Source organism: Acinonyx jubatus, chromosome C1 (genome assembly GCF_027475565.1).
Source record: "Acinonyx jubatus isolate Ajub_Pintada_27869175 chromosome C1, VMU_Ajub_asm_v1.0, whole genome shotgun sequence".
Lineage (NCBI taxonomy): Eukaryota > Metazoa > Chordata > Mammalia > Carnivora > Felidae > Acinonyx > Acinonyx jubatus.
In genome coordinates, this window is record NC_069381.1 from 32522969 (window position 1) to 32546553 (window position 23585).

At 35.8% G+C, this 23585-nt stretch overlaps 1 protein-coding gene and 1 long non-coding RNA gene across 12 annotated transcripts in view; one reads left to right on the plus strand and one right to left on the minus strand.

Annotated features, from left to right (window-relative positions):
* FOXJ3 (forkhead box J3) overlaps positions 1–23585 on the minus strand; it is a 148930-nt gene that overhangs the window by 54058 nt on the left and 71287 nt on the right. For 8 of the 9 annotated variants that reach the window (XM_027059498.2, XM_053212440.1, XM_015063145.3 and 5 more), the window contains one exon: positions 6609–6692. In XM_027059498.2, coding sequence (XP_026915299.1) covers positions 6609–6692 — 84 coding nt within the window. Of the gene's footprint in view, positions 1–6608; positions 6693–20413; positions 20586–23585 lie in introns of all 9 variants that reach the window. The other variant, XM_027059500.2, reaches the window with a different exon arrangement.
* The window catches only part of LOC128313508 (uncharacterized), a 44208-nt gene continuing 41116 nt past the window's right edge, over positions 20494–23585 (plus strand). For 2 of the 3 annotated variants that reach the window (XR_008294334.1, XR_008294329.1), the window contains exon 1: positions 20494–20918. This is a non-coding gene — a long non-coding RNA (uncharacterized LOC128313508). The remainder of the gene's footprint in view (positions 20919–23585) is intronic. The other variant, XR_008294330.1, reaches the window with a different exon arrangement.

The window sequence follows — 23585 nt, forward strand, 5'->3', positions numbered from 1 at the left end:
ATTCTCTCAAAGCATTTTTTTTTTTTTTAACAAAAAACTGCCTAAAACTGGAGTTCCCTTTTCTATTCCTTAATATTTGGTTCCCTTGGAATAGTTCACTGCTTTGCAGTCTTCAAACAAAACTCTGTAGATAATATCCAGCTAATCTTGCTTTTTTTCTACCCTAAGCAGCTTCCAGGACAGGTCACTTTTCAGTAATATATCCTTTGGCTGAACTGAACAAGCAAAGCCAAATTAAAAAGGAAAATAAATGCAAAAGGTCAAAGAGAAATGTATTTATTAATCAACGTAAGAACAGAAACTAATAGGACAGAAAAAAATGAAAGTTAGAAATTACTGTCCTTCTTGGACTCTTATGTTCCAGCCATACTAACTAGTCAGTTCCTCAAAACTTTGGGCACTTATTTTAACGACTAGGCTTACACATGTGATTTCCCCTCACTCTCACATTGCCAACCACCCTCATCTGCCTTATTTCTGCTCATTTAACAGGCCTCACTGAAACATCAGCTCTCTGCTATATGGCCGCAAAGTTCTCAAAACCCTTCTCTTTATAGAGTACTTACATAATTTATCATCCAAATGCTATTCTGAGAATGATCAGGGAACTATTAATTATGCTAAGACAACAAGCCATATTATGAATTAACAGCTTAGCTTTCCTGCTTAAGAGCTTCGTAAGGAGAATCTGTCTTGCGTACTACCACTATTCCCCCAACATTTAGCTCTACGCTTATAAAAGGTGTACACTCACTCTCTCAACGAATGGCATGTATAATGCAAATTAAGGTAAAAGAGGAAAAACTCATCCAGATAAAATGACCTACTATGTTCTCTCCCAAATCCTGACACTATTCCACCCCTATTATCCTACCTTTGATCATGCCCTCGTATCTCATGCCTCTCTATCCACACCCCACCTCAACAGAATATAAACTTCAGGAGAGCAGAGAATGTCTGTTTTGTTAATTGAGGCTTCCCCAGCACCTAAAACAGTGCCTGCTCAGAGCAGGCACTCAACACTCAGTAATTGTGTGCTCAGTGAATGCTGTTCTATGTTGCCCTGCTTACCTATACGTGAAAGCCAAACCATAGAACCCATATGAAGGTGCCCCAGATATTATGGTAAAACATAATTTCTCCTTCCTTTGTATACAATAATGTGTCATATCCTTCTTAAAATACTTTCTGTACACTACTTTGTCTTTGTGCTAGAATTCTAGGTCTTATCAGGTCTCATTATTCTTGGTATATCGTACATTTTAGCATAATGCCTGACACACAGTATCTAGAGAACAAAGATCTGTCAAATTAACCTGGTAAACTGACAGCATTTCACAAAATTATGAGTATGTATTAAGAAACCTGATACTATGCTAATTTTCTAGAGAACTTTCTTATTCATATATGTATCCCTAGCCCAGGCCATTGCCATTTCACAATGGCAACTCCATCCATTGAGGGGATTCAGAACAAGCCATCCCAGAACATGCCCCACTCCGGCATGTGATTTTTGAGCTGAAGGCAAACAGGACCCAGTAGATTCAGGAAAAATTACTTTCTCCTTCACTGCCCAAAAGAAATGAGAAAGGGATCTGTACCAGGAAGTTTTTACGAGAGATAACTTTTTATATCTGACTTTTCTGCACAGCTGGGAAAACATTTATTTACCAAACATCTGCTCTTCTCTCCCCCTTCTGTGAATTGCCTTCTTCCTCTGTGAAACCCCAGACCACACTCCTTTCCTTAGCTCAGGGTGGTATATAAGCCTCAAATGCCTTTGAGCCTGATATCTTTGTGGGACTTCCATATACACATGTGTAATTAAATTTGTTTTTCTTGTACTAATCTGCCTTTTTATTACACGGGGGTCTCAGCCAAGAACCTAGAAGGGTAGAGGGAAAATTAATTTTCTCTGCTACAGCATATTCCTTTTGCAAGGAGTATTTTTATAAAGAGCAAGTATCTTTCTTAACTGTTTGATTCCTTTCTCAACACTACAGGCTATCAAATCAAAATAACTTCCTTGATCCCAAGGCTTCAGGCTTTCTACTCCTTATCTAAATGTCCATGCCCTAAATTCTTCACTATTGTTAAAAGGGTTCTCAATTATGCCACCTGCACTTCCTACCTGCCAGTCAATCATGCACAGTTTTCTCCAAGTGGAACAACTATTTCTAGGCAAAAAAATTCCACGCCAAGCTTCACTCCTCTTCCCAAAGGCCTTCCCAGGGCAGTATTATCCATATTGTGCTACTTTAGTTATCCTTGCTTGGTGTAACAGATTAACTAGTACTTGTTCTGTCATTTATAATCATATTCATGTCCCTAATTATGTGTCTATGTATGTATATATATTACACATGTATGTTAAATGTTAGGGTTCTCTTTTAAAATCAAGGACCATTAGCTCACAAGATATGCACACATAAGAAGAAATTTGATTCAGTAATGTGGTCTACGGCACAGTACATAATAGTGGCAGGACAGGACAGTTGTAAACAGCACAGACTCTAAAGGCAGACTACCTGGGTTCATAATCCTGGTCTTGGTACCCAGTGGTCTTAGTACCCTTTGACAACTTATTCAACATCTATACCTATCCGTTTCATAATTTGGAGTTACTATAAAAATTACAGGAGTTAATATACATAAAATTCTTTAAAGCATCTGGCACATAAACTCAATACAATTATCTATTATTATTACAATGTTGTCTTAGCACACAGATTTCTACAACAAATCATAAGCTGGATGGCTTATCAACAAATGAAATGTTATTTCTCACAGTTTTAGAGGCAGGGAGCCCAAGATCATGGTGCCAGCATGGTCAGGTTCTGGTGAGAGCCCTCTTCCAGGTATTCTCATGGGTATTCCCACATGGTACAGACAGCTGGCTAGCTCTTTGGCCTATTCATGTAAAGGCACAAATCCCATTCATGACAGCTTCATCCTTTTGACCTAATTACCTCCCAAAGAGCCCACCTCCAAATACCATCACACTGGAACTGGGCAGGGTTTCAAACATATGAATTTTGGGGGGTTTTTGGGTTTTTTTTTAATTTTTTTTTTTAACGTTTATTCATTTTTGAGAGACAGAGACAGACAGAGCGGGGAAGGGGCAGAGAGAGAGAGGGAGACACAGAATCTGAAGCAGGCTCCAGGCTCCGAGCTGTCAGCACAGAGCCCGATGCAGGGCTCGAACTCACGAACTGCGAGATCATGACCTGAGCTGAAGTCAGACACTTAAACGACTGAGCCACCCAGGCGCCCCAAACATATGAATTTTGGAGGAACACAAACATTCAGTTCATAGCAGCTGTCAAGACTTCTATCTTCTTACTTTATAACTGAGGATACTGAAGCTCAAAAAATGTCTAACAATTTGCCAAAAGTCACAAGAACAAGTAAATTGTAAAACAAAGGACTCCTAGTAAAGGAGCCCATTCATTTCACCATGCTAAATTTTATTCAATATATTTTTAAGGTCTACAGGTCCATTTTATGATAAAAGTGGTAAGAAAATGAAAGAAATAAGAAAAAGGAAAATGAGAGACATTTATACTCAAGAATTAAGAAAAGAAGAAAGGGACATTGTAATGATCAGGCCAGAACATGGGCTTCTGTTCAAGTAAATAGAAGGGACAGGGAGGTGGTCCAGAGAACTGAGTTAAGAATATTAGGCTGGAAATAATGATCATGCTTCATTTTTCATTTAGGACATAAAGACACTGTTAACTTGCATTTTTAAAAATCCTTTCTCTTCAGCAGTTTACAAAGCCAATTCTGTTCCACTACAAGCTTATCTCTCTTCAAAAATGTGTGAAACATTTTGATTTTTCACATAGAATTCTGATGTTTACACATGGAAAAAAATAACAAATTTCAGAAATTTAATAAGAATCTTTGAGGGATGTCAACATATTTGCCATCTACATTTTTAAATCTTTTAAAAGTTTAGAGGCGTCCAACTGGCTCAGTTGGTAGAGCATGTGACTCTTGATCTTGGAGTGCTGACTCTGAGCCCCATACTAGGTGCAGAGATTACTTAAAAAAATAAAAATAAATAAAATCTTTTAAAAGTTTCAACTTATGGGTCATGTTTAGTTTTTGAGAAAACTTTAAATACATGAAAATCACATTCAGAACCATCACTATTTGACTGTCTTACACATTTCCTTAGATAAGACCCAACGGTCATTTAAAATACAAACTCTGTTCTAATAAAAATATTACTATCCCTCTACTCCCAAGAAAACCTCTAAATGAAAAATAGAGACATAACCAGCTTGTCAAAGCAATAAATTTTGTTTTGAAAGATTATCGTTTAGAGAATTTGTTAAACAACATCTGTCTCCCTGATTATATGTACTCTGCTTACAGCTAGAATTTTCTATATAGTTTCTCTCTTATGGTAGCAACCAAAACACAGCTCAGGCCAAAATAATTATCAACAGTACTAGCCAAAAGGCTCTGGTACTGGATATTTTATGGGACTATACTACAAAGATAAGTTGTTGAAGTTTTTACACACATTTTAGCTTAAAATGAAAATAAAAAGATAAACAACAGAAAATATGTCCAAAATTCAAGAACACATGCTTTGTATGTAAAACATACTTCTGTAATCTGAATCCTTTATTTCTATAAACTTCCACTGTAAACTGGTCAATATGGTCTTCAGAAAAAAAAAAAAGACTCTCAGAAATAGAGTGATTGCTCTAAGAACTATGAAACAAGAATAAAATTTAAAGCTGATACCCAAAAGAAATGCACAGTTGTCAACCCAACTATCAATTCAAATTTCCAAAAATAATTCAAGTTCCAGGCACTGCAGAAAAAGAACAAATGGCTGAGAAGACCACAATTCCTCAACCCTCCAAGATATGCATCCCTGCTGATGCTCTGGGTTAACAATGTGGATACCTCTCTCCTTCCTTCACATTCTGGCAAGAGATGCTAAAAATTTTGTGCTCCACGTTCTCACACAATTAAAGTCCATGTGCTAAGTCTCTTCTAAAAGGCGGAAGTGGGAGGGCAGGAACTGAGGTTGGTTCCCTCTCAAATCATTACATGCATAGTTCATCAGCATCTCAATCTTTTTTTTTTTTTTTAATTTTTTTTTTCAACGTTTTTATTTATTTTTGGGACAGAGAGAGACAGAGCATGAACGGGGGAGGGGCAGAGAGAGAGGGAGACACAGAATCAGAAACAGGGTCCAGGCTCCGAGCCATCCGCCCAGAGCCTGACGCGGGGCTCGAACTCACGGACCGCGAGACCATGACCTGGCTGAAGTCGGACGCTTAACCGACTGCGCCACCCAGGCACCCCATCAGCATCTCAATCTTAAAACTGTTAACAGAAGACCATCCCACCAATATGAAACTTTAATTTCTTAAACTTTGGTATGTACAAAACCAAAAAAGTAGGCCTAAGAGTTCACCTCTAATTCCATATAGCTTGGTAACTGGAGTATCGAATTCCTTCTGCTGGCTCCATAAATCTGCCTCACTAAATCCCACTGCACCTATACTTCATGAGCTTGCCTGATCCCAACTTAAACCCTCAGCTTAATTAAGGTCCTTATCTTTAAGATTGAAAAGTTTTATCTCTCTACCAGGAAGGGGCATAAAACAAATTTATCTGACCAATTACCCAGTTTGCTTTATCTTATCTTATTCCCTTTGCCCTGATTTATTCTGAAAACATTTACTGATACTTATTATAAGCTGTGAAAAATACTAACACTGGAGATACAAATATATTTTCTCTGCTCTTAAGGGATCACAGTCCAGGGAAGGAGACAAATATAGAGACAAATAATTTCTACCAAGTATGAGAAATTCTATAAAACAACTTTGTAAAAGTTCTACAAGAACACAACGAATTGAGGAAAGGTTTCACAATGCAGTTAACATCTGAAATGAGTCAAAGAATAGTAGGGTAGAATGGGGTCTGTATGTGTTTTAGCTGAGATGGAAATACAGAATGAGGAAAGCTGAAAGGTAAAGTTAATGTCTGATAACAGCCAAAGTGCTGACTAAAAGTATGTTACAATAAGTATCCTAGGATATCAACTAGAGCTCCTTTTCTCTTTCGTTCTTGCAAATTCATTCTAACCATAAATTCCCAAGAATGATCTTACAAACAACACAGAGGCACAGATTTTGTACACAAAATAATTATTCCATGGTTGGAAGCAGGAAAAACCATTTTGAAAGCCATCAGGAAAATTCAATGTAATCAGACTGATTCTCTGCAGTGAAAAGGAACAGCTCTGTTACATAAAACCAGTTCTCGGTGTTGGAGATACAGAAGAAAGAATACCAAATTACAATTCAAGAGACCTAGACTCAAGTCTATGGGAACAGTTATGCCATATTTACGAAACAAACCTTTTACTTAATTCCTAAACTGCCTACCTCACTCGAAGAGTTATGAAGATCAAATAAAATGAGTCTGAAAGTGTTCTGTAAAAACAGAAATGCTATACAAATAAAATACTATCTTCATTAAGGTTGTAGTTGCTATATAGGAAATGAACTTTAAAAAGCTGTACTGCTGACATAAACCCTGCCATATTCAATTTGTGATAAAGAGCGTTTTACCCGTTCTACAGATCGTGCTCTCTTCTTTGGCCGAGTAGGCAGTGCATCTTCCTTCGGATTGGTGTCTATTGCCCAGTAGGATCCCTAAAGGTAAAGAAAGAAATATTAACAGTATATCACAGCAACTCTATAAGGTTAAAAATGGATTTTTACAATCTTCTGCTCCAGAAGCAAATATTTTGCAGATACAATAGTGGAAAAGTAGCATGAGAAGAAATACTAGCTTTGCACTGAGAAAAATAAGGTTTACATGAGAAAACAGGTCCATTTACAACTAGATTATTAAAGAGGAAAAAAAAATCACAATCTGAAGTAGTTAAGTCCAAGAACTTCTGCCACAGCCAAAGAACAAATGAACACACTTTTTAAATATATACTAATTCTTTGGACACATATGATAATTACAACAGCATATGACATTCAAGTCTGGGGAGAGTTTTATATATATAAAGATACTACAGTTTCCATACTCTAGGACCTCACAAATCTAAATGGTAAATGAAACCATTTATATAAAGACAAACTGCTTGAACACATTTTATATAATAAATGCATCCTGGAGAGCAATGGTCTGTACATAAATCTTTTATTGCTTATTCTGTTAAAGCTTTTTAATTATTTATCCTCTCTTAGATACAAGTTCTCAAGACCACTCATTTGAACATACATATTTAGCACCTACTGTGTTCCAGGCACTCAAGAATTGGGACTCCCTCAAAAAATATTTGGAAAGTATAGATTATGAAGAAACCAAAGCTCAAAAAGAGAAGTGGTTTGTTCAACCAAGGGTATGAGAACCGGGACCAGAACCAAGGCTTGCTTCCTTTCTCCCTCAGTTAACTTGTTTATACACACACACGCACACACACGGGAGGAGGGCAAGGAATGAGGGAGAAAGTAAAAGGGAGGGAGGGAGATATGCATTTCAGAAACAGAAATACAATGCACATCCCAGTTTTATAATTTTATAATTAATCCAGTGTTAAAGTTTAATCTTTGCCTCTATTACTTCATTAACATTCTCAGGCTGTTTTTTCAGGCAGTATTTGACAATGAGGGGAAATACAGCTCTCATCTAACAATCCTCATTCTTTGTGTCCAACATGAATTATCTGCTTATAGTCTTTTAAGCATACGTACCATGTTCTTTCACACAGCTTTGCCTACCCTACATGCTGATCTCAGTACCACTGACAAACTCACATTCTACCTTCAAAACCCAGCTCAGATCCCATCTAAAGGAATCCTTCCTCTGATCCTCCTACTAAATTCATCACTCTCTCCCTCTGTAAAATCTCCACACATTTTATACATTTAGACCACTGATTGCACTTTACTTTATAAGCTTATTTATAGGTCTGTATCCTTTCCAGGCTGACTGAGTTCCTTAACGGTAGAAACTCATTTCTACATCCACTGCGCCAGGTACAATGTCAAATACATAGTAAGTACTCAATAAACATTTTTTGAAAACGAAGAAGAGCATTTGAACAGTGCCAACAATTTTAAGAGTACAGGGTATGATACCAGGTCTTCCCAGGTCCTATTCTATAAAGGTACCTCAACTTAGCACTCATTTCATCACCCAGCCATTACTGGAGGATTCATCTCTATCTTTTCAAAGTAGTCACTGTGGTTTCAGCTAATGAATCTAGCAGACCTGATATAAACTTGCCAAGAACCATGTAAAATGTAGACACTACAGAAATTAAGCACTAAAAATGAAAACAATGATTTTTGAGTAGGTTCAGCTAGCAAGTTGCAAAATAAAGAAGGAAAAAAGTTTTATATTCCGTTGTTATAGAAGTTGAAAATTAAAGCAGGAAGACAAATACCAACACTTGTTGAACAATAGTTTAATGTTCATGGAAATGACAAATTCCAGTGTTTCATGCTGTTTTCATGGTGTACACTTGTGTGTTAATCTGGGGAAAACGTTCACTGTTCAAACTTCAGACTTATTAAACATTTTAATAAAACTATTTTTAAAAGTATCTATTCTTCCACACAAAATATGATGGCTGTAGCTAATCACAAAGAAAAAAACTGTTCATACGCCTAACTATTTAGGATACAGTCACAAAACCCTGAATGCCTAAATGCAAACACAAACCATTGAAATTCACAAAAGAAATTGTAAAATCATCCACCTTAGGTAGCTCTTGCTAACCTACTGACTGAATTTCATCTGCAAAATCACAGGTTTGGATTAAATGACCTTAAAATTTCCCTTCACAAATGAAAACCACAAGATACCACTTCACACCTATTAGGATGTCTATTATCAATCAATAAATAAATAATAAAAAATAAAATAAAATAAAATAAAATAAAATAAAATAAAATAAAATAAAATGTGCTGGCAAGGAAGTGGACAACCTGCAGCTTTTGTGCATCACTAACAGAATGTAAAATGGTGCAGTCACTGTGGAAAATGAGTGGCAGTTTATCAAAAAATTAAACACAGAATTACTATGTGATCCATCAATTTCACTTCAAGGTATATACAAGAATCAAAAACAAGGACTTGAACAGATATTCATATCCTCATGTTCACAGCAGTATCATTCACAATAGTTAAAAGGTAAAAGCAACCCAAATGTCCATCAATAGATAGATAATATGTGGTGTATACACACACATGCACATACACACACACACACGCACACAATGGAATGTTATTCAGTGTTTAAAAGGAAGGCAATTCTGTCATATATGCGATAACATGAGTGAACCATTATGACATCATGCTAGGTGAAGTAAATCACAAAAAGACATGGTGTAATTCCACTTACATAAAGTACCAAGAATAGTCAAAATCACAGACACAGAAAGTAGAATGGTGGCTGCCATGGGCTGGGGGATGGGAAGAGGAAGAATTACTATTTAGTGGGTGTAGTTTCAATCTGGGAAGTGAAGGAGTTCTGGAAATAGATGGTGGCGATGGTTGTACAACAATGTAAATATGCTTAATGCCACTGAACTATACACTTACATGGTTACAATGATAAATTTTATGTTCTATATCATACCACAAAAGGTCCCTTTCAGCTACCTTTAAAAAGCAGTTACCTTTGCTCTTCCTTATAATATTTCTCACAGAAACTGAACTGCCCAAATATAACCTATCTACAAACACACATTTCATCTAACTTCTTCCCAGAGTAAGGCCTACTACTCTAGGCTCATGTGCAACAAGTAGGAAACAACAGTTTATTGTTGTGTGATTTTATTTTTAAAACCAACTTCATTGGAGTATATATATTTTTAAATGAAGTACACCCATTTGAAATATACAGTTCAAGGAGTTCTGACAAATGTATACACTCATGCAATACCAAAATCAAGATACAGAACATTTCAATCACCCCAAAAGGATCCTTTTTGTGACTCAGCAAGCAATTCCCTTTCCTTTGCCCCCACCTCCATCCCATACAACCATTGATTAGCTTCCATTATAAATTATTCACCCTTTTCTAAAATTTCACATAAATGGAATCAACCTGTCAAACTATTTTCCACACCGACTAGCAATGCATGAGTTCAGCTGCTCTATGTCCTAACCAACACTTAGTATTTTAAGTCTTCAAGGACAAACAATATAGTGGAAGTTGTCATTGTAACTCAGTGATTTTTAAGTGTGCTTCCTGAATGAATAATGATAGTAGGCAGCATCTTTGCATGTGCTTGCCATCCATGTATCATTTTGCAAAGTGTTGAAAACTTTTGCCCATGTTTTATTTAGATTATAAGACTTTGGGTTATTTGTATTCCAAGAATTTTTTAATATTTTTTGAGTAACAAAAGAGATATAGATAGATAGAAAGATATAGATATAGATAGATAATATATAAGAAATATTTTCTCTCAGTCTGTGGTTATCTCTTCATTACAGCATCACCTAAGGAGCAAAAATCTTAAATTCAACAAGTCCCAATTATCAATTTTCATTTTGTGGTCTGTGTCTAGCTTAAAAAAATATATTTGCCTACTCCAACATGGCAAATATTTTCCTCCATTTTCTTCTAGATGTTTTATAAAATAGTCTTCATTTTTATGCTAAGGTATCTCATCCACTTACGGTTAACTGCGTAAGTCTGAGATAAGGATCAATATAAATTTTTCTTCCACCCAGATATACAGCACCACTTCTTGGAAAGACTATATCCTTTTCCCACTAAATTACACTGGCACCTCTATCAAAAATCAGCTGAATATATACATGGGTCTATTTCTGAACTCTATTCTATTCCATTGATCTACATGTCTATCCTTATACCAATACCACTGTCTTAATTATTGTAGCTATGTAGAAAGTCTTGAAATCAGGCACTGCAAGTCCCACAACTTCATGTTTTGTTTTGTTTTTCAAAACTCTTTGCTTATTCTAGGTCCTTGGCATTTCCTTGCAAAGCTTGTTGGAGGGGAAGGGGAAGGGGAAGGGGAAGGGGAAGAAGAAGAAGGGGAAGAAGGAGAAGGGGAAGAAGGGGAAGGGGAAGAAGGGGAAGGGGAAGAAGGGGAAGGGGAAGAAGGGGAAGGGAAGAAGGGGAAGGGGAAGAAGGGGAAGGGGAAGGGGAAGAAGGGGAAGAAGGGGAAGAAGGGGAAGAAGGGGAAGAAGGGGAAGGGGAAGGCTTGAAATCAGGCACTGCAAGTCCCACAACTTCATGTTTTGTTTTGTTTTTCAAAACTCTTTGCTTATTCTAGGTCCTTGGCATTTCCTTGCAAAGCTTGTTCGTGGGGAGGGAAGGGAAGGGGAGGGGAAGGGAAGGGAGGGGAAGGGAGGGGAGGGGAGGGGAGGGGAGGGGAGGGGAGGGGAGGGGAGGGGAGGGGAGGGGAGGGGAAGAAAAGTATGCTAGGATTTTTATTGGGATTGCATTAATGTTATAAATCAATTTGGGGAAGACTGATATCTAACAGTGAGTCCTCTATTCCACAAACATGCTGTATCTCTCCATTTATTTAGGTCTTTTATTTCTCTTGGTAATGTTTTATAGTTTTGAGTAAACAGGTCTATATTTATTTTGTTAAAATATATCCCTCAAGTATTTCATTATTTTGCTACTGTAAATGGAATTGCTTCTGTTAATTTGCAGTCATTCCTCAGTAATATAAAGAAATTATACTGACCTTGTATCTTCTGACTTTGCTAAACTCACTTATTAGTTCTAGGGGCTTTCCCATAGATTAGGATTTTCTATATATGCAATAATGTTGCTTCCAAATAACGACAGTTTCACTTACTATTTTTCAATATGGATGTCTTTTCTTTTTCCTGCCTTACTCCATTGGCTTGGACCTCTAATAGAATGTTGCACAACAGTGAATACAAACATCTTTGTTCTTAATCTCAGAGAGAAAGCATTCGGTTTCTCATCATTAAATATGATGCAAATTGTTAAGTTTTTGATAGATTTCTTTAATCAAATTAAGGAAATTCCCTTTTATTCCTAGTTTGCTGAATGAGTGCCAAAACTTTTCTACACTGAAGATGATATGATTTTTCTCTTTTCTTCTACTACATGGTGAGTTACATCAATTAGTTTTCCAATTTTAACCTGCATCACATTCCTGGGACAAATCCCACTTGATCATGATGTATTCTTTTTATGTATCAATAAATTTAGTTCGGTGCTATTTTATTAAAGATTTTTGAGTAGTCTATTTTCACAAAGGATATTGGTCTGTAGTTTTCTTATTGTTTCTTTGCCTGACTTTGGTATCATGGTGATGCTGAACTCATGAAATGAGCTGTAAACTGCTACTTCATCCACTATTTTTTTAAAAGTTTCTGGAAGACTGGCATCACTATTTCCTCAAGTATTTCAGCTTCTGGTTTCATTGCTTTTGTTTGTCCATTTTCTATTTTATTTATTTCTAATTTTACCTTTATTGTTTCCTTCCACTTACTTTGGGTTGAATTTGCTCTTTATTTTCCTAACTTCTTAAGGTAAATGCTTACATAACTGATTTCAGACCCTTCTGATTTTTCTAGTTTAAAGTTTTAAGCTTCTTTCTCAACATGCATTGGCTGTATGTCACAAATTTTTATATATTCTGCTCTCATTATCATACAGTTCAAAATACATTCTAATATCCCTTATGATTTTTGTTGTTGACCCAGAGGTACTTTAGAAATGTATCATTTAGGGGCGCCTGGGTGGCTCAGTCAGTTGAGCGTCCGACTTCGGCTCAGGTCATGATATCTCACAGCTCGTGAGTTCGAGCCCCGCGTCGGGCTGTGCTGACAGCTCAGAGCCTGGAGCCTGCTTCGGATTCTGTGTCTCCCTCTCTCTCTGCCCCTAATCCACTCCCATTCTGTCTCTGTCTCTCTCAAAAAATAAATAAACATTAAAAAAAAAAAAAAGAAAGAAATGTATCATTTACTTTCTAATTTGGGGTTTTAAAATATATTTTTGTTACTGACTTCTAATTTAATTCTACCAGTCAAAAAACATATATGTAAATTTTCACCCTTTAGTTATGTACTGAAACTTGTTTTCGTGTTACTTTAGTGTCTGGGCATTGTGGACTGATGGGCAATGATGAAATAAGGAGATGCAATCATTTCAAGATTTAGGAAAAATAAGATTCAATAAAATCCCATAAGACATGTTAGATGTATAAAGGAATCACATGGTAATTGCAAGAGAGAATAAGTTTTATTCATTTTTTTAAATACATAAATTTTCTATTTGTTCTTTAGAAAATTTCTAAGAAAGAATATAAGTCATAAAATAACCATCTTTATGAATCAAAACTGCTCAAAAGAGATACTCAAAAACTGAACCGGGTCCAATGGACTCTGATGAAGTACTGAGGATTAAATAAAATATATATAAAATATTTCCTCCTCCAGTATTTGACCACATATTGCTTCAAATTACTCTTCCAATATTCTTTCTCATCTCCTACAATTTCTATCAAACAGCAAGCAAAAAATATTTGGCAAATCTTAAATTTTAAGGGCTGAAAAGGACCTTTGAAATAATCTATTACAACTTTTATTTGATTGCTGAAGAGAGCTGTGCCTGAGAGAGTTAAATAATTTGGCTGATCCTAAACTTTTATCTTTTCATTTAACATTTATTTTATTTGTACTTTGCACAAAAAAAGACAAAAGATTAATGATAACAGCCAAACTACATTTAGTAAGGCTTATCAGAAAGTAAATGCAAGAACAGCAAGCTATGCCTAGATATAACCTGAATATTATCTAACCCACCACTGGGAAAATGACACATGTTCAATCACCCAAACTGCTTAAACTTCTCAAACTATGGACAGACACAAGAAAGGTGAACAACCTTTCTCTTAATGACAGTTCATGAAGGGCTGATTGTGCATGTGCTAGTCACAACATTAGCACTAGGAATACAAATAAAAAAGTCAGTCTTCAGCTGTGGTGAAGGAGACGGAAAAGATATCTGTATTGTTAACTCTCACCACTTCCATGTTCTTGTTAAAAGTCATTTTCTCAATCAGCTTACCTTGCTTATTACTCTTTTGAAAATGGCAATGCATACTTAATCCACTTTATCCTACTGCATATTTTTCTACAGCATTTATAATTATCTAACATTCTATATAATTTATGTATTTGTTTACTGTCATTCTCCCATAAGGCTGTAAGTTTCTCAGGGGCAAAGAATTTTGTTCAGTTTCCTGATGTATTCTAAATACATCAGAATAGTGACTAGCAAATAAAAGGCAAGTAAATAATCAGCAAGTGCTAAGTGAGACAAGTGAGCTAAATCTCAGGCTGATCATCATCAGATGCGGCAGGAGGAAAAGGGAATAAAAAACAATTTCAGGCAGAGGAAAGAGTGGAAATAGCATTTTTAACCTGGCATTCATGAACTCCGCAAGGGTCTATGCACAGGATTCAGGGACATTATGAAATCGGGTAAGGAGAAAATGCTGAAAATTCAGCATGTCCTTCCATTACAAATGTAAGGAACAAATGACAAATCAATTTGATTCCTGTCACATTAATAGTTTTTGTCTCAGAAGGTCAGTCATTACTACTCATTATTCATTTCCACTTTTGTTATTTAATAGGCTACCACACTCAAAAATACTACTACTGGGGCGCCTGGGTGGCGCAGTCGGTTAAGCGTCCGACTTCAGCCAGGTCACGATCTCGCCGTCTGTGAGTTCGAGCCCCGCGTCAGGCTCTGGGCTGATGGCTCAGAGCCTGGAGCCTGTTTCCGATTCTGTGTCTCCCTCTCTCTCTGCCCCTCCCCCGTTCATGCTCTCTCTCTGTCCCAAAAATAAATAAACGTTGAAAAAAAAAATTAAAAAAAAAATACTACTACTACTATGCTGCCACATTCAATTTTGTTATTTAATGTTACTAAAGCAGCATGTAGATTACTGAATCATGAATTTGTTATAATATTTTTATAACAATTTTAATATAACTGTTTATCTTTTGCATCCTGATTATTCTGGCTTAAGTAAAATATTATTCTGGGGAGCGTGGGTGGCTCAGTTGGTTGAGAGTCTGACTCTTGATTTTGACTCAGGTCATAATCCCAAGGTTGTGGGACCGAGCCTTGTGTTGGACTCCGCACTGAGCATGGAGCCTGTTTGGGATTCTGTCTCTCTCCCCTCTGCCTGTATCCCCAACTCATGCAAAATAAAAAATAAAAATGAAGTTAAATTAAATTAAATTTTATTTAAATTTAAGTATTATTCTGAGAGGGGTTCCCAGGCTTCAACAGAATTGCCAAATTCTGGTGCTAAAGTCACACAGATCTATGAGACAATAATAAATTAAACAGGACTAGGTTTAATAAAAAAAAAAAAAAAAAAAAAAAAAAAAAGGCATGAAAGGAGTCCAGAGAGCTAAAGAGAATTTTTTTTCTTTTTTTAGTTTTTCTTTTGCTTTACATGAATGCTGTTTATTTCCTTCAATATTTTAGGTGGCATGCTGATTCTAAGTTTTTTTGTAATTATTAATTCATAAATCCTGAAAATTCATTAAAAATGTATTATTGATACTAACAATCCAAAATTCAAAGTCTTAAGAACCTTTACGGTACTTATTTTTAACTTCTCTATAAGCTATCACAACTAGGAAAAGTTGTGCTAATACACAATTCATAATCACTTTTTTATGTAGCAAAAAGCTTTACACAGTGAAGACTGGCCAACAACTCTCAAGAAATCTTTATCTCTGAACCTAATATACTGTATGAAATTATCTTTATAAGTGATTTCCTCCCTAGACCAGAAGTCTTAATGGCAGTGATCTCTTAGTCATCCTTATATCTCCAGAGCCAAGCTTAATAACTAGCATAAGTTATAATTTAATAAATGATTACCAAGCTTAACTCCAATAAATGTCTTATTTGAAGATACACTAAAATTGGGGCGCCTGGGTGGTGCAGTCGGTTAAGCGTCCAACTTCAGCCAGGTCACGATCTCGCGGTCCGGGAGTTCGAGCCCCATGTCAGGCTCTGGGCTGATGGCTCGGAGCCTGGAGCCTGTTTCCGATTCTGTGTCTCCCTCTCTCTCTGCCCCTCCCCCGTTCATGCTCTGTCTCTCTCTGTCCCAAAAATAAATAAACGTTGAAAAAAAAAATTTTTTTTTAAAAAAAAGAAGATACACTAAAATTATTAAAATAGTTAAAATATTCAGAACTTCCAGAGGTTCATGGGACTATAGATACTGCTGCTCTACTTGTTTTTATACATACCCAGTATTTTATTCAAGTTAAAAGGAATAAAGGATGTAAAAATATATTGTGCTCATGGACTGGAAGATTTCATATTGTTAAGATGGCAATATACCCCAAATTGATCTCTAATTCAATGCAATTCCTATCAAAATCACAGTTTATTTGTAGAAATTAACAAGCTGACCCTAAAATAAATATGTATTTGACCTAAAATAGTCAAAACAATCTTGAAAACGAAGAAAAAAGTTGGAAGATTCACATCTCCTAATTTTAATAGTATGAAATTATAGTAATCCGAATTAAGAGTCTAGAAATAAACCTGTATATTTACAGCCAAAGGATTTTTCCACAGAATACTGAGATAAAACAATGGGGAAAGAACAGTCTTTTCAACAAATGGTGCTGGGAAAACTGGATATCCACATGCAAAAGTATGAAATTGGGCCTCTTCACAGCACACATAAAAATTAACCCAAAATGGATCAGGGACCTAAATGTAAGAACTGAAAGTATATAACTCTTAAAAAAGAAATATAAATCTTCATTACCTGGGATTAGTCAATGACTTTTTAGATATGACACGAAAAGCACAACAACCAAAGAAAACTTGATAAATTTATCAAAATTTAAAGTCTGTGTTTTATCAGTAGACACTATCAAGACAGTGAAAACACACCTGCACAATGGAAGGAAACCTGCAACACACATATGATACCGGACTTGTATCTAAAATAGATAAAGGACACTTAAAACTCACTAATCAAAAGACAACCTGATTAAAAAATGGCCAAAGGATCTGAACAGACACCTCTCCAAAAGAGATATATGAATGGCCAATACACACATGAAAAAATGAAATTCCTCATTTACCGTTAGAGCAACGCAATCAAACCCATAAGAGAATGAGATACCACTTCATACCCACTGGGATGGCTGTAATCAAAAAGGCATAATCAAAAGGGTTCGCAAGGGTATGAAAAAACTGGAAGCCTCATAACTGTGAAAATGTAAAATGGCATATAGTTCCTACAGAAAAGTATGGCAGTTCCTCAAAAGATTAAACATATGACCCAGCAATCCCATTTGTAGAAAAATGAAAACATTATGTTCATACAAAAGCTTGTACAAAAATGATCATAGCAGCATTTTTCATAATAACCAAAGTAGAAACAACCCAAATGTCCATCAATTAATGAACAGATAAATAATTGTGATATGTTCATACATATCACAGAGTATGATTTAGGCACAAAAAAGGGATGAAATACTGCTACATGCTTCAATATAGATGACCCTGAAAATCTTACGCTAAATGAAAGAAGCCAGACACAAAAGGCCACATACAATGAGTCTATTCACATAAAATGTCCAAACTGGCAAATCCATAGAGATGGAGAGTAAAGGCAGAATGAAGGATGACTACTAATGACTACTGAAGTGTTTCTTTTTGGGGTGATAAAATAAAAATGTCCTGAAATTAGATAGTGGTGATGGTCCCACAACTTTGCAAATATACTAAAAACCATTGACTCATATGCTTTTAAATGATAAATCTTATGGCATGTGAATTAGATCTCAATAAAAAATATTTAAGAAAAAATAATCAAGAGCTCTAATCTAATAAAGTGATATGCTTAACAGTCAAAAGTCACTTTTCACAAAACCAAGTCAGTAGTATTGCCCAGAGAGAACTCAAATCTCTTGATTTCTTTAGACCATGTCAGTCTTTGATACAAGTTCTAACTAGTCATTAATGTCAGAGAAAGTCAAGCAGTTCATCTACTTGAAGAATAAGAACTCCAAAGATTCTCTCAAACTCGTATTAGTAAATTAATGTTGAGAAATGAAATAAATTGTCTTGACGCTGCCTTACTGATCAAGAGTAAAAGAAGAAATAAAGTGACAACTTCTAAACATCTAAAAACCATCCTTAATTTAAAATACCAAGAGAATTAATGCATAATTAGAAAAGTTTCCTTAAGAAACATACAACAGCCACTTCTTGGTTAACTAGGAAAAGATAAATATCATTCTTGTGATAAATGTTTATTAAACAGCCACTATGTACAGATAAAATGCTAGGTGCTATGGGGGTATGAAGATGTCAAGTACAAAGACCCAATCCCCAAACCTTCTCAACAAAAAACTCACGACAGAGTATAACAGATAAAAATACAGATAGCTACCATTGTTCAATAACTATAATAGTGGTATGCTCAAAGAGCTATGGTAATAACAAGAAGAGAGGTGAAAATAAACAGAAAGGAAGAAAAGTTGTTACAGGGAGAAAAAAGACTGTTACCCACTGTTCAGAGTAATGTGGACATTTCAGTTGGCCACCAAAGGATGAAGAAGATGGAAAGAAAGACTATTTTAAACACAATGAAGATATGAAAATACCTTCAGAAATAAAAAGATATAAAACTGCATCATAAGTGGAAGAAAAATAATGCAGTATAGCCTGAATATAACTTTAGGGGCATGAAGCGGGGGGCTGGACTTGAAAATATGGCAATAGAGACATGTTTGTGGTTTTACTTGCATATCATAGCTAAAGGTAGCATTGCAGAAGATAGAGCAGAGGGAAACAGATTAGAGGAAGGAGACCAGTTGGAAGTAACACAGTAATATAACTTATCATTAAAATAACTTTATTTCTTAAAACTCTCATTTCTTGTAATAATTTTGTTTTAAACATAAAAACCCAGGATCCAGGGGCACCTGGGTGACTCGGTTGGTTAAGCGTCTAGCTCTTGATTTTGGCTTGGGTCATGACCCCAGGGTTGTGGGATCAAGACCCATGTTGGGCTCCATTCTGAGTGTGGAGCCTACCTGGGACTCTCTCTGTCCCTCTCCCCAACTTGTGTGCACGCTCACTCGATCTCTCTCTCTCTCTCCCAAAAACAAAACAAAACAACTCTTTAAAAACCCAGGATCTGAAAACATCAAAGATGTAAGAAATCAGATGAAAGAATAAACTAGGTTCATGAGCTTCCTAAACCCTGTACAGATCAGGGCAGTACTACTTATCTTCTTACTATAAAAATGAAAAAAAAACAAAAAAAACAAAAAACACAATGAAGCAGAAGCTCCTGGGCATGTCTCAGGTCCAGGAACTGGCTGGGACAAACAAAAAAGCCCTAATGTCCAGCATCAAAGCATTTGATTAAACTAATTTCACCAATTATCTGTGAACATACCCAAAAAAGACCAATGGAAATTCTAGATTTAAAAATCCAGTAACCAGAATAAAAAGTTCACCAGACATGTTTAACAGATAGGACAAAGTGAAAGAGAAATCCTGAAGATAGATCAGTAAAAATGATCTAATATGAGGAATAAAAAGAAAAAAGAACAAGTGAAAATAAAGCCTCAGTGACCTATGAAATGATGTCAGTCATTTCTGGGGAGGGGCAGAGAAAAGAAAGGAGTTGAGAGAATCCCAAACAGACTCTGCACTATCTGTGCAGAGCCCCATGTGGGGCTCAAACTTATGAAACATGAGATCATGACCTGAGCCGAAATTAAGAGTCAGATGCTTAAATGACTGAGCCACCCAGGTGCCCCAAACAGTCTATATTTTATTTTACTTTAAGTCTGTATTTTAACTGGACTAGAAGAAAAGAAAAGAGGGCCCTAATTTTTTGAAAAAAACTAATGACCCAAATATCCCAAATTTAGATGAAAACCTCTTTTTGTAGATCCTAGAAGATAAGCAAATCCCATGCAGAATAAATACAAAGAAAATTACACTGGGGCACAAACTCCTTCAATCTAAAAATAGAGAAAAATCTTGGAAACCACAAAAGACAGAGAGGGGAGAGCAAGGGGGCACATTACCACAGCCCCCCTTATCTACAGGAAATACATTCTAAGACCTCCACAGCGGATGTCTGAAACTGGATAGCATCAAACCCTATTCACACTATGTTTTTTTCCTATACACACATACCGATGATAAAGCTTAATTTAAAAATTAGGCACAATAAAAAATAAAAATAATAATCAGGTACCATAAAAGATTAACAACAATAATAATAAAGTAGAACAATTATAACATACTATAATAAAAGTTATATGAATGTGGTCTCTCTCTCAAAATATCTTATTGTGCCATACTCACCCTTCTTCCTGCGATGATGTGAGATGATAAAATGCCTATATGATGAGATGAAGTGAGGTGAATGACGTAAGCATTGTGACACAGCATGAGGCTACCACTGACCTTCTGACGATACGTCAGAAGGAGGATCATCTGCTTCAGGAACACAGCTGACCACAGGTAACTGAAACTGCTGAAAGCAAATCCATGGATAAGATGGGTCTACTACAGGTACAGGGGAATAAAAATACAAATGACACCTGACTTTTCACCAGAAATAAGGAAGGCTAAGTACAACAGAACATCTTCAAAGTTCTGAAAGGTGGGGGAAACCCTGCAAACTGAAGATTCCACATCCAGAAAAAGTATTCAGAGGATGAAATAAAGACCTTTTCAGATAAATAAGAGCCAACAAAATGTGTTTTATGCAGACGTGCACTATAAAAAATGCCCAAGGATGGTATTAGGCTAAAGGGGAAAGAGATCAGCTTGAAACTTGGATTTACAGAAAAGAACATCAGAGAAGGTAAATAATTAGGAAAATATTTTCTTCAACATGATTTCCTTAAAACACTGCTATCTAAAGCAAATAAAACAATCCTAAGGTGAGACTTGTGTCGTAAGTAAAAGTATAAGCTATGACAGCACAAAGAAAGAAAAAGATAAATAAATAGAACTGTACTGTTCTAAGGTTATTGGATTTGTCAAGTGGGTGGGAAAAGGTAAGTAGTAAACGTTATGAAGTATGAAATATGAAGTGAAAGGTGGTATATTACCTCTAGACTTTGGTAAGTTAGTATTACGAATTTAGCTCTAGCATGACTAACAAAAAATAAAAAGAGCACAGTTAAGTCAATAAAGGAGATAAAAGAGAGTACTTTAAACTATTTGATTAATCCCAAAGGTTGCAGAAATGAAGCAACAAAGAAACAAAAGAAAAACAAATTGCAACCATATGAATAATCATATTAAATATGGACTAAGCACCCCAACTAGAAGGCAGAGATTGTTAGACTGGATTTAAAAGGCAAGAGCCAATAACTACATGCTGTTTATAAGAGACATACTTTAAATACGAAAGCATGTATAGGCCAACAGCAAAATACTAGAAAATATATACCGTAAAGCTACATAAGAAAACTGTAGTGGTTATATTAGGATAAGAAAAAGTAAGCTTCAAAACAAAGAGCATTTTAAGAACATTTCATAAAGATAAAAGACAAGTCAACAGGAAGATTAAACATATCATACACAAATATTAATTTCAAATGAGTTACAGACCTAAAAGTTAACTCTAAAACCATAAAATCTGGGGTGCCTGGCTGGCTCAGTCGGTAGAGCAGGCATATCTTGATCTCAGAGTCCTGAGTTCAAGTCCCACGCTGGGCATAGAGATTACTTTATAAAATTTAAAAAATTAAAATTAAAATTAAAAAAATGTAAGATCTACAGAAGAAAATAGAGGATAATATCATTATGGCCTTGGCTGATTTCCTCAATGCAAAAGTCACTAATCATTAAATTAAAAATTGGTAAATTAGACTTCATCAAAAGCCAAAATGTCTACTCGTTTTAAGACACTATTTAAGACACTATTATAAAAACAAAGGCAAACCAGTCTGAAAAAATATTTACAAAATTTAAATCTAAGAAAAAACGTATCCAGAATACATTAAAAAACAATAAAACCCTCCTACAGCTCAGTAATGACAACCAAATTTTAAAAAGAAAAAAAAAGGGCAAAAGACTTTAAAGGAACCTTGAGAAGAGAGAATATACAAATGACCTATAGGCACATGGAAAGATGCTCAACATGAAAAAATTCAAAATAAAACCATAACAAGATACCACCTCATACCCCCCAACATGGCTAAACTAAAGAGATAGCTGACACCACCTGTTGACCAGGATGTGGAGCATCTGAAATTCTCATGCACTGCTATTGGGAATTTAAAATACACAACTACTACAGAAAAGGATTTGGCAGTTTCTTATAAAGTTACTCTTCTACCTGCCCTTTGACACAGAAATACTGTATTATTCTACAGAAATGAAGGCACATGTCCACAGAAAACTTGTACAAGAATTTCTTAGTAGCCTGTTCTTAATAGTCCCAAAATGAAAACTACCCAAATGTCCATCAACAGATCCATGAATAAATGGAATACTACTTAGCAATAATAAACAAAAACTGACATATGCAACAGCATCACAGACATTACTGAAAGAAGTGAGACATAAACAGAAAATACAGTTGCCCTGAGAACATGCTTTGGGGCATGTTCATCAAAATTTAACTTTTGACTCTCCCATACCTTAACTAATAGCCTACTGGTGACCAGAAGAAGGCTTACTGATAACATAAACAGTTAATTAACACATTTTGTGTTATATGTATTATACGCTGTATTCTTACAATAGAGTAAGCTAGAGGAAAACAATGTTTAAAACAAATGTAAGAAAAACAAAATACACTTAAAGTACTTTATTTCTTGAAAAATTCCATGTATAAGTGGATCTGTGTTTTCAAGGATCAACTGAATACTGAATGATTTCATCTACGTGAAGTTCCATTATGTGACACTTACAAAAACTAATCTTCTATGGAAAACTCTACCATGGGCTTAAAGATCACCATCTAAAACTGGGGTTTATTGTAAAGATTGAGATAATACCTATAAGTAACTCCCTAATCTGTAAAGTAGTATACAGATGTAGAATTGTTATTAATTCATGTCAACAATTCTGGTACAGCAGGTTAATGTCCTCCTGAGGGAGAAAACTGCAATGTCTTAGTGTGCAAAATCCCAAAGATCACAAACTAGAATTGTACAGCTTTGAACACATCTTCCAAAAACAATCAACTGCCAACTTCAAGACATCCCACATGGGGTACCTGGCTGGCTCACTTGGAAAAGCATGCAACTCTTGATCTCAGGGTTGTGAGTTCGAGTCCCAAGTTAGGTGTAGAGATCACTTAAAAAAAATCTTTTTGGGGTGCCTGGGTGGCTCAGTAGGTTGGGCGCTTGAACCATGTGTCGAGTTCCGTGTTGACAGCTCAGAGCCCGGAACCTGCTTCGGATTCTGTGTCTCCCTCTCTCTCTGCCCCTCCCCCGCTCATGCTCTGTCTCTTTCTCTCTCTGTGTCTCTCTCTCTCTCTCTCAGAAATATGTAAACATTAAAAAAATTTTTT